The 13,258-nt window shown below is 30.8% G+C and overlaps 1 protein-coding gene across 1 annotated transcript; it reads right to left on the minus strand.

Moving 5' to 3' along the window:
• Nucleotides 1-953: 953 nt before the first annotated feature.
• LOC134726099 (fibrinogen C domain-containing protein 1-like) lies at nucleotides 954-6,942 on the minus strand. The gene is made up of 4 exons (XM_063590496.1): nucleotides 6,784-6,942; nucleotides 6,096-6,192; nucleotides 5,040-5,204; nucleotides 954-1,308 (listed from the first exon to the last, which is right to left on the minus strand). Exons 1-4 carry the CDS (start codon nucleotides 6,940-6,942, stop codon nucleotides 1,049-1,051), a joined length of 681 nt encoding a protein of 226 aa, XP_063446566.1. The 3' UTR covers nucleotides 954-1,048.
• Between the last annotated feature and the right edge of the window lie 6,316 nt (nucleotides 6,943-13,258).

Genomic DNA, 13,258 nt, shown 5'->3' on the forward strand with positions numbered 1-13,258 from the left:
CTTGTCAATATACCAGCTTTGATTATTTGGAATATCTTCAATTTTTCACTTATTCTTACTAAATTTGTATAAACTTCAAGATTTTTTTATTTTTTTTTAAAACCGTTATTTTTCTTAAGTGAATATTGATCAATATTTTCGAAGGGTTAAATGTTTCTCAGTGGTATCTTGCCATGGCTCTGTTTGGACTTGTTTGTCTCTTATATTTTATTAACTGTGCATTTGCATTCAGATATCTCAGATCAAATTTATTCGTTCATTGTGTTTTATTAACGTTTTTTGATTGACTTAAGTCTGCCAATTGATATTTTATCGTGTGCTTTTCTATGTTGTGATGTTATGCTATTGTTTCAGAAAGAGGGAGTAGGTTTGGATCCATTAAAACTTTTAATCCCGCTGCAAATGTTTGCACCTGTACTAAGTCAGGAATCTGATGTACATTAGTTGTCGTTTGTTTATGTTATATATACGTGTTTCTCGTTTCTCGTTTTTTATATAGATTAGACCGTTGGTTTTCCCGTTTGAATGGTTTTACACTTGTAATTTTGGGACCCTTTTTTGCTTGTTGTTCGGTGTGAGCCAAGGCTCCGTGTTGAAGGCCGTACTTTAACCTATAATGGTTTACTTTTTTTTAAAAATTGTTATTTGTATGGAGAGTTGTCTCATTGGCACTCACACCACATCTTCCTATATCTATTGACCAATTAACCACGAAAAAGATGTCAGGTGAACCATGCCAGGCAGAAATGTACACCTTACAAAATGTACAATAATCACTTAAAGAAGACCTAATGCTTATGGTATCTGATATATGGATTTGACTACGAAAACTTTACTTTTGAATTTATTTTAAAACAGTCTTTTCAAGATTTATTTCTTGTTTTAATCAAGTCGAATGAGAAATATTTCATGCATATTCAGGACAAGCAAATCAAGACAACGCTTTTCTTCGCTTTTTATATAAATACAACTAAATTAAAGTAATCAAACGTAAAAAATCAACAAAATCTAATAAAAATTATCCAAAAAGTATATCATATTTTCATCTTTAACCTGTTGGATACACTTTTCTAAACATCATCACGGATGATTTTAAAGAAATGCTTGATTTCTTCCACATGTACCAATGAATACTCTTCAAATCAATCTGTCCACCTTGGAGATACCGTCCGTTAAGGTTGACGGATGTACAGGAGTGATACCACCAGGCTCCATCTCTGTCATTTGCACAGTTAACTATATAATGAAGATCGTTATCCCTATCCTTTGTAGTAAAACTCATCCCATTATTATGCTTCAAACTATTTCCTATACAAAAGAAATAAAATATAAATTGTTACACTCTATTTTTGTTGGGTTTCATCACATTCAATTCATTCCACTATGTTCATTAATTCTTAACCTGAATCTATTAAACACGTTTTCATGGCCTTCGATCGGCATCTATGGTTGTTTTTAGAAAAGCTCATCTATTATCATGATTATCAAAAAGTAAAAACACAAAAATACTGAACTCTGAGGAAAACCCAAAAAGGAAAATCAAAAATCAAAAGGCAAAATCAAAAGTCCAAACTTATCGAACGAATGGATAACAACTGTCATATTCCTGACTTGTTACAGGCATTTTCTAATGTAGAAAATCGTGGATTGAACCTGGTTTTATAGCTAGCTAAACCTATCACTTGTATGACAGTCGCATCAAATTCCATTACATTGTCAACGATGCATGAACAAAAAAACATACTCAAAGAGTAAAAATGTCAAAAATAGGGGTACAGCAGTCAATATTGTCTTATCATCTTAATATCACTATAAAAACAACAAATGTAACGAAGAAGCACAAACAGGCATACATCAAATTTAACATACTCATTTTGCTTTTCTCAAACGACTTAATTTTATTTAAAATTTAGAAATGTAAATTATCTCCTATCGAAAAGAATTGAACTATATATTTGATAATATTGTTACACACTATTTTTATTGTTTTTATTACGTTTTCTTTTGTGGGTAAGGGTTCCAAAAAATGATATCATAAAAACTTCTGCAAAAAGTCTATTCAGACCATTGTCTGTCTTTTGTAGTAAAACCCCATTAGTATACTGAAAAACATTTTCCTATTCAAAAGAATTAAAATTTATATCTAATAATATTGTTACACTCTATTTTCATTGGTTTTCATTACATTGGTTTGAAAAAAGGGGCGAATAAAAATCTTACCACTACTTTAAATACTTTCAACATGGAATCTATAATAAACTTTATCATGGCCATTGATCGTCATCCCTGTCCTTTTCTAGTAAATCTTCCATTATCAAAATGAACATTATCTTCTATCGGAAAGACTTGGATTATATATTTGATAATATTGTTGAACACTGTTTCTATTGGTTTTTATTACGTTTTCTTTTGGGGTAAGGGGTTAAAAAAATGATGACCTAGACATTTTTACACAAAGTATATGAAGTCTATAAAAGATTGTTATCTGTGTCCTTTGTAGTAAAAATCCCTCATTTTACTGAAAAGTATCTTCTATTAGAACAATCAAACATATATTTGATAATATCGTTACACACTTTTTTGTTTTCAACTACATTACATGAGTTTGTTTGTGTGTGCGCGGAAGGATAAAAAATTAAACCACTACTTTAAATAGAAAACCCAAAACATACCATTACTTTAAATACTTTTCATTAAAAACTGTATTATGGCCAATGATCGTTATCTCTATCTTTTGTAATAGAACTCATCCCATTATAAAACTGCAAACTATCCTCTTTTCAAAAGAAAACATATTATTGTTACCACTATATCTATTGTTTATTTTATATATATATTTAGGGAGTGTAATGGGATTGGGACCAACACATTATACCACTACTTAAAATACTTTTAAAGGGACTGTTTGAAAAAAAAACTGTTTATAAAAGATTATTGGTTAAACAAATGAAGGGAGTAGGGGCAATAAGGGCCAAAATTAATAAATGTTTGGATTTTTTGCCTACAACCTCTTCCTCGAAAAAAACATAATAATAAACGATTCATGTATTACATAACTATATTAATTTTTTTGAAGTGTGGATAGTTTTCAGTATGATAATGGGAGGAGTTTTATGATATACGAAAATGATATAATTTGTAATAGATTCAGGAATAGATTGTCTTTTTTAATTATTTTATAGGTATTTAAAAGTTTATAAAATAATCACAGATACATTTGAATTACTCAAGATAAAGTGAAGATTTGCTCCGAAGGAAATGAGTATTGAAAAGGCTATGATCTAGGTAGGATATCACTTTAACTACAATATGTGTAACTAAAATCATGTACATGTACATGTACTGCCCTTATTGAAACGGTAAAATGATACCCATGACATACATCTCAGGAATGAAAACAAAAACTTCTAAGTTTCTAATAGTTTTTTCGAAAGTTCTTCGATAGCAATATTTTACAAGTCATCTATTTATTGTAGATTATTGTCCCGTACAAAGTCCTACTATGTAGATATATATGTGGTTCGTGTGATGAATTTTGAATATTCTTTTTAAATAAAGACAACAGTAGTATACCGCTGTTCAAAACTCATAAATTCATGGACAAAAAACAAAATCGGGGTAACAAACTAAAACCGAGGGAAACGCATTAAATATAAGAGGAGAACAACGACACAACACCGAAACGCCACACACACAGAAACGGACCAAGCAACAGACAATACACCACGAGAATAACAAACATAACATCAAAGCCAAATACATGAATTTGGGATAGACAAGTACCGTGCCACGTCTTATCTCAATATCTCAAAAATAAGAGAAAACACAAACGACTCAACGTTAAAATGTAACACGCACTGAAACGAACAATCAATTTTTGATTAAAATTGATCTGATAATTGAACAGTAATGACCATATTTCTATTACCAAGTCACCCTGATAAAGCATTCATTCGACATAATGTATCAAGTTATTACTTCTGTGCGCGATAAAGCATTTAAATAGACTAATGCATCGAAGTTTGAATTCCATTCATGACAAAGTATTCATTTATGATAGCAAATTAATACTACTTTATTTGGACAGATTACAATGTATCTATAATACTAAAATTACGAGGTCCAATTTGTCAGCCGTCATCACGAAAAACAATGAATCAAAGAATTCAACTTAATATATAACTAATATAGTACAATGGTGTTGATTGAAAATTACACCACTCCAATTAAAAAGTTACGGAACGAATCCGACACCGATACAAATAGTATATTCAGCTGTTACCCATTACCTTATCTGTACGTTCAACATCTGACAGGCGCACCACCAAATGGTGTATTTAGAATTTTGCTGTATACTGTTGAGTAAAAAATACTCCATTTCAGGCCCTTTTGTTTTCCAAATTATTAATATTACCAATAGTTGATAGGTTCGAGGTCGACGGGTTCAAACAGAAAGATTTTGAAAGCAGACAAAACAGTGCATCTTATAATCGGGATGACTTCATCTGATGACAATACCATTACTAAAATAAGGCATACGCATAGTTATACACTTTAATTCAGTCAAGGACCCGCGATATCACGGGTGTGTTCTAGTAGACCATATATGAATGATTCTTAAAAGTACATTTTAAAATGCCTGTACCAAGTCAGGAATATGACAGTTGTTATCCATTTGTATTTTATGTGTTTTGTTATTTGATTTTGCTATGTGATTAAGGCCTTACCGTTTTGAATTTCCACTGAGTTCAGCATTTTTGTGATGTTTCTTTTTGTACAAAAATAAGTATACATATACATTTGACAGAAAAAAGAAAAGCAATTACCGTCCAATTTTCTTTATCCGTTTCAAAATCACAATAGACTGAATAACACGTAACCTTACGAGTCTGGTATAATTTATGACGAGACCACTTAGTTTCAACTTTGTGAACTATCTGCAAACACCGCTGAATGGTATGCTTATAAAAGCATTTTTCGAGAACTAGTATAAAGAAGATATGCACATAAAGCACAGTTTGAATTTAACGTTTACTCACCGATATTCCCGCTATATCCACCAACGTCAAGTTTGTATTTGGTAGAGGCATCACCGACAGAGAACCTGGAATATTTAGCATATCCACTGTTTCCGTCAAAATCGGTAAGATCTACCCTCAATTCGTGTAGTCCGTCCGACGTTAATTCATTGATTTTCCGATTACCTGTAAATGGTTTTAAAAATCTTAAATATTATATAATAATTTTGTCTCGCCCGAGACAAAGTCCCGAAGGTGGGACAAGGTTTCACATTATGTTATCGATGTCATCAACAGTTGTGAAAAAAAAGCATCTTGGACAACATTGTTTTGGAAGCATAAATATGATAAAAAGGTAGTATCTGCAGAATTGTCTTGTACATAGCTTTTGGTAGCCAAAGTTAATGTTTTGAAATTTAAATACTAGTACACTGGGTTCTGCGGAACTATTGACGAGTTTGTTTTTAGTGTGAACCAATATACAGAACTTAAACTTCAGATGAAAGTTGGAAAGTATCAATTAAAGGACAGTAATCCAACGGCATAAAAAAGACGACATTTTGAAGTAAACATAGAATATAGATTCTTAGAGAAGTGGCTTTATAATAGTTTAACCTCTCTGTAGTTTGGTCTCGCACACAGTCATACTATCTGAATATATATGATTCGTGTTGTTTGTCTATTATCTTAAATTTATAATAGAGGGTATCGGTAGCCCGATGGTCTTAGTGCTCTTACCACGTGATGCAGTAAATATTACGATTTCGTGTTCGACGTTAATTCCTCTTCATAAGGTTTTATCCTAAAATTTCCGGCCACTAATAAGGCTTCCTTCACCAATAAAGAAAATAGTTTAGATATAGTACATCGGTCGTCACACTGTCTATATCACTCTGCTCAGCTCTTAATATTATTGCATATTAAGGCCTTGTGACCTCAACTACTTTAATAATGTTAACGCATAATTATGCCAAAACAATAAAAAAAATCGATCGACCAATCAATCAATCAATCAATCAATCACATTTACAATCGTTATTAATCCTCTAAAATAATATAAAGCATATATAAATTTACCAAGCCAAAATTCCGCCTCCAAATTCCCAAATCCATTTTCGTATTCCTCCCATCCTCTGAAAAAGTCTGTGGTACCGTTTATTCTCCTCTGAAATACCTGTCAAATATAAATGATAAAATTCAACATCAATATCAAAACATTTTGAAATTATTATAAAATTATGATACTTATAGCATGTATAGCATACAGGTAGATAATTATTCATGATTACAAGTGATGAATGTTGTATATTCTTTCATTTGTTCTGATAATTGACCAGTAATGACCATATTTATATTACCAAGTCACAAAAATAAAGCATGCATTCGACATAATGTATCAAGTTATTACTTCTGTCCGCGATAAAGTATTTATATAGACTTATGCATCGAAGTTTGAATTCCGTTCATGACAAAGTATTCATTTATGATAACAAATTAATACTACTTTTATGGACAGCTTACAATGTATAGACCATATATGAATGTGATTCAGAAAAGTACATTTTAAAATGCCTGTTTAAAGTTAGGAATATGACAGTTGTTGTCCATTCGTATTTTATGTGTTTTGTCATTTGATTTTGTTATGTGATTATGGACTTCCCGATTTGATTTTCCTCTGACTTCAGTATTTTTGTGATGTTTCTTTTTGTACAAAAATAACAAAATGTATAAAAATACATTAGACAGAAAAAAAAAAAGCAATTACCGTCCAATCTCCGTTATCTGTTTCAAAATCACAATAGACTGAATAACCACTGCTACTGGATGAATTCGGAAAAAGTGTGTAAATCCCATTTCCTCTTTTTGAATATATTTCTCCACAGTCTGTTGGTCGAAATTCAATACCTTTCGCTTTTTCTTTCATTAAGAGAAAATCAAAATATGAAAATGTGTTCTAATCATTTATAGCTTATTTATATATGTATATTGTTTTAAATTGGCTTACAGTCGTTTGCAGTTAATAATAAAAGTTGTGTGTTTTTGACAAAATCTTATTTGTACATCGAAAGAGTAACAAACAATACCAAGGGATGATTAATCCCATTAGTAGAAAGATAACTGTCAACGTCATGGCTAAAAACGAAAGATAAACAGACCGACACAATGACACGCAACAGTACACAAACCATAACATAAAGATACTAGATACTGACCAAGACGAAACCCACAAACAAACTGGGGTGAATTTATTTGCTCCGAACATGTAGGCAGATCCTTTTTTCGCTATTGACTATCAATTATACTTGTTGTGAATATAATGTAAACGCGACATTGAGAAGAAGATGGAAATGAAAAAAGACTATTATCCCCAAATAATAAAAAGTACAAAAGAACCAAACGATTGTTGTATGACGATGATCAAAATCAAACAGCAGGCACAGATTTAACTTGTGTAAGGACAATAGACGGTCCAGATCTTTATAAAAAAATGTCTGTGTTATTTTGTAAAGAAACGTAAAGAAATTTATAGAGTTGTAATGTTACAAATCCGAATGAGAACAAATATGAAGTGAATTCACGTAACCAAAGTACATTTTTAAAATGTTTTAACCTTTCCATATGTGAATGTGTCTGTCAATATCAAGTTAGACACTCGTTAGTGTGTATTCTGTTACAATTTCCATGAAAATTGTCAATAATGCTAAAATTTTATCACACACTATTTAATAATATGGCGTATTTTGAACTTCAACTAGATCGGATATGTGTCAATGTATACTCGGACTACATCCTATTACTTCAACCAAAGAGATAAAGAAGTTGTATTTCTCACAAAAGATTTGCAGCCTCAAAGGCAAATTCTTAACTAAAAAAACTATTCCTTGTGCGCCTGTAATTTTATTTGATTGACACTGAACGTAACCATTATTGATTCATTCCAGAAAACATGAATATCTTTTACAAATATTATTTTCATGAATATTTGATAATCTTTTTGCAGCAATCTTGGAAAGTTATAGTAAATGATACGGTAGACAATGTACAAACTGATGAATTGACTCGTCGTATACATAATGGCAATATTTTTTTTCAATTTAGAAATATTCACCTCTCAGTCAAAGTCCCGGATTTCTGGAAAAGCGCAACCTCATCAAGAGAAATCATAAACGCATCTTTCTTACCAAAAATTACTAACTGACATCCATAATAACACGGGAAGCAATGAACAAAACGTAAATTGTGTGGTTAAATGGTCTTTTATCAAAAACACACAAAACAAGAATACCTTCATTAAAATCATCTTCTGGAGTTCCATCATCTGACATTTCATCCACCGACTGAATCTTGTTATCCTGTTGAGCTACGCAAAGAAACATTTTTTTTTTCAAATGTGCTTTTGGTAATTTATTATAGTTATTGTACATATCATAATATTGTATTGTGTTGTCTGTTTTCTAAACTTTTGTTATTAAATCTGTTTACACGTGTTGTTCATTGAAACTCTTGATAGAGGAAATAAAGAAATGAATGAATAAAAGAGGTGCCCTATTGAGAACCAAAAAATGCAGTAGCTCTGGAAGGGGTAAACAGATCATATTACATATGAGATATCTTGTAAAAGTAGCAAACAAAGTTATTCTGAAATATGTTCATTAATATTTCACCACAATTTGATTATAACAGTACATCCATGAATGATTCCTTAAGAAAAGTCTAAAATATGACATATTCATCGTAATTTTAAAAGAATTATCTTTCGATCGAATATTTTCTTTGATCGACAAGGTCTCATGTCAAATCTCAACATATGTTCAAAAGTCGTTACATCATTTGGTTATTCATTTTTTTTCTCAAAATTCTGTATGTGCCTGTCACAAGCGAGTGTCCTATCTTTCAGCTACTTTTTTTGGTTGATTTAAATCTAATTTGATAATTTATTCTATTACACAACACCAAAAAAACATGTTTTTGATTTTTTCTCGTTCAAACAGTGTTTGAATTTGTCATTTTGGAGCATTTTATAGCTTGCTATACAATATTTGTATCACTCATTATTGAAGGCCGGATGGTGACCGATAAATACGAACATCTTTTCCTTTTGTTCGCTGGTTGTTATTGTATTATTGGAATTCATACCAAATTATTTTTTTTATAGAGGAGTAAGAATTGATTCAGATTACTTCCTTAAACCAAACGTTTGTTCATGTGCCAGTTTTTGGTTTATATTTATCGGTCGAATGATGTCGCATTGCTATCATTAGTATTCTTTTATTCGTACAACACATTATATGTGTCTTTGGAATTGAATTATTGATAGCAAGATTCAGTGAAATCAAATGTCGAAAAACGATACAAAATATTGTAGTGTAAGAAACCAAAAAAAATACTAAAGGTATATTCAAACTCAATAGTCAAAAAACAACTGACAATGTCACATAACATGTACTTGTCAATAAATGTAGATTTCTTACCGTTTTCTCTAGCCATTTTATCCGCTATTCCATTTAAGTAATTAATGAAATGAAGAGTCAATTTTCTTTCAATATCTTCAATATGCTGTTTCAAATTCTCCTCTATGCCTTTTATTTTTCTTTCGAAAGTATCAATTAAAAACTTGACTATAGCCGTTGATTGAGCCTTTTGATTATGGGGTAAACGAACCTCTACATCACTACCTGTTTCTAATGTGGTCACTGAGCTCAAACAAAACAATACAAATCCGTAAATCAACATTTTTAAGTTGTTCGTGCATATGCAGTAATGTTGTTAATGGCTGAATCCTTATCATTTATTTATATTCCTTCAATTGCTCTAATTAACCATATGTAAGTCATTCACATACTTTTTGTTTTGTTATTAAATGAAACAGCTGATTATCTTTTGCAGTGATAATATCTTTCGCAGAGATCATTAAGTCTTAATTTTTAGTAGATATAGAATACACACAGCATCATTTGTTTTTAAACTAAATAATGTTGTCTTCCATGATGTATCAAAATTGTATAAAAGATATAATATTATAATGGTTTATACATGAACTATGTTGAACAAAATCAAGCTGCTGATTTACAACTAAAATGAACGCCACTGCTGGTCAATATTTAACACTTAAAAGCTGTAAACACTTATTTTTAGCGATGCGAATCGTCCTGATTGCTTTGTTCAATTAATTGATTTTCACGGAAAATGTTGTGATGGGTGTAGTGTGATTATACGAGTGAGGCTACAGATAAACAGGTACAAAGCAATTACAAAATATCCAATCTGTCAGTCGTTCTGCTGCAGTTTGATTGTTTTTGTTTGGTTAACATTAAGTATATTAAGTTATATCATAAAGGACGCCGAAGCTGAATTGTGTGTTTATGTAAACGATTATAGCCTCGAACTTAATAATAAATTTTATTTGCAAATGTAATTTTGGCAAACATAATAAAATCAACGGTGCCAATTTTGTTGCACCAGATGCGCATTTCGACAATACATGTCTCTTCAGTGATGCTCGTGGCCAAAATATTTGAAATCCAAAGCATATATAAAAGATGAAGAGCTATAATCCAAAAGGTCCAAAAAGTATAGCCAAATTCGTGAAAGGAATCAGAGCTTTGCATGAGGGAGATACATTCCTCAATTTATAATAATTTCTAATATTTTGTAACAGCAAATTTTAATAACACAAAAAAAAATCCGTATTTTCATTCCCTTGATTTTGTACTGTAGTAAATCATTTTGTGCTTAAATAATTGCTATCACTGCAAGCACTTAAACTAAAAGTAAATAATCTGTACTGTACTGAAAACAAGGTAACTATTTATATACATAATCAAGAGTAGATTGAAGAGAACGGTTGTTCTTAAAATGTGCTGGATAAAATATACTAGATAAAATAAAGGAAAATAAAATAACTGCATTTTTTGTTAATGTATACGAGTTTAACCTTGGATTTTACGATATTTTCACATGTTGACGTACTTATTGACAAACATCAAACTTTCTGTGATATAAATCATGTAGCTATCGATATAACACGACTTAGATCCTTGATTTTCGTACAAAAATAAATCATTTTGTGCCAATAAAGAAAAACATGTTTTACTCATGTCTCATTGCTTACATAAAAAAAAAAAACTAAATTTATCCTTTTTTCTTTCCATTGCCAACTGGAAACACAGTGCCAAAGAAAATTGATCCTTGATATTCGTACAAAAATTAATCATTTTTTGCCAATAAAGAAAAACATGTTTTACTCCTGTCTCATTGCTTACATAAAAAAAACAAAAAAAAACCACTAAATTTATGTTTTTTTCTTTCCATTGCCAACTGGAAATGCAGTGCCAAAGAAAATGCCTAAATAACATATATTTTACGATCTTTTATGCTAAGGTCAAAAATTATAAAACAAAACTTTATGAATCTACGTTTTCACTTCCAATTATATTCTGGGAAAGAAAACAACGTGTACGAAGCACTTTTTTGGAGGGAATATACAAAAATATATCCAATTTGTGTCTGATCTGTGGGGTTCTAATCTTGACCAAGATACCAAAAACAATAAACATCTAAACAAACAGAGAATAAATCAAAAACAATTATAGAATGTAATAATTGTGTGGATCCAGATAATGAGAGATTCTTAGATCTTAAAGTATTTAATTTCTTAAGCACAGTCTTGTTTATGGAATGCACCTTTTGGAAATTGCTGTCGTAGAAAACATTGTATTATTGTGAGGAATTAGCTACAGAGACATTAAGTCACTACAAGAAATTCTCATGTCACATACATGCAGACAATATGAGTAACTGTACATGCGTTTTATGTTAGATTTATGATCGCTCTCGTTTCGTACAATACATCAAATCGCGCTTTCGTGCGTTCATTCGTCAATATTCTGGTCATAACTTTTAACACGATCTAACCGTGGACTTCATTACTGAGACAACTCTAGATTATCAAACGGATATAGATCTACAGACCAAAGATTAATTAATGGAAAAATTGACCACTATGAATTAAGAATACACACAGCAAGACGACCTCATTTTTTTTGTCGTACTGTTTTGGTCCGAACCGAATCGCCTGATCAAGGTCTAGATACACGTTAATATATGAGGCAGACGTAACTGTATATGTTGCAGTAGTATTCTTTTTTTTAGTCCTTTTTTTGTTCATACATCAGCCTGTTGTTTTTTTTCGTTCACATGATCTTACATATGTACCATGAGCATGATGAGGTACCAAAAGAAAGAAGAAAGATTATTCTTTCAAATTGTGATAATTTCATTATGACAAAGTTATTACATTATTATTGTTATGTAATTAGTTGCCATATTGTGATATTCATACTTGAATGAATTTAACTTTTTGTTATTCATAGCTTCCCAAAATATTTTATAGATTCTTGCACAACACAGTTTGAACTTCAAAACTGTGTCTCAGATTGTATTTCATTCTCTAATAAATCTTTAATGAAGTTTGCAACATCAACTCATAGGAGACCACTAAGTTCAATTGGGTATAAAATTTGTTCTATTGATGTTTTTGGAAAGCTGAGACACAGTTTTGGAGGTCAAGCTGTGTTGTACAAGAATCTATAAAATATTTTGGGATGCTATGAATAACAAAGACGCTAAAATCATTTAAGTGCGCACATCACAATATAGCAAACGTGTATCTAGACCTTGATCAGGCGATTCGGTTCGGACCAAAACAGTACGACAAAAAAAATGAGGTCGTCTTGCTGTGTGTATTCTTAATTCATTGTGGTCAATTTTTCCATTAATTAATCTTTGGTCTGTAAATCTATATCCGTTTGATAATCTAGAGTTGTCTCAGTAATGAAGTCCACGGTTAGATCGTGTTAAAAGTAAAATATAGCAACTTTTTACATAATAATTCATTCAAGTATGAATATCACAATATGGCAACTAATTACATAACAATAATAATGTAATAATTATGTCATAGTAAAATTATCACAATTTGAAAGATTAATCTTTCTTCTTTCTTTTTGTACCTCATTCATAAAATATAAAGAAGGATGAAATAAATTACGTCAGTTTATAGTTGTCTGATTGGGAGTGGAGAAATCTTTGTATTGTGCTACCTTAAATATGACCTTATTTCTATTGTATGATTATCGTCAATAATCAACTTATGTGTGTGATGTGAAGTGCACGCTATAGTCTCTTTAAATTATTACATTGTTTCTATCAAATGTGTGGCGAGCACTATTTAAAAGAAA

Source organism: Mytilus trossulus, chromosome 7 (assembly GCF_036588685.1).
Source record: "Mytilus trossulus isolate FHL-02 chromosome 7, PNRI_Mtr1.1.1.hap1, whole genome shotgun sequence".
Lineage (NCBI taxonomy): Eukaryota > Metazoa > Mollusca > Bivalvia > Mytilida > Mytilidae > Mytilus > Mytilus trossulus.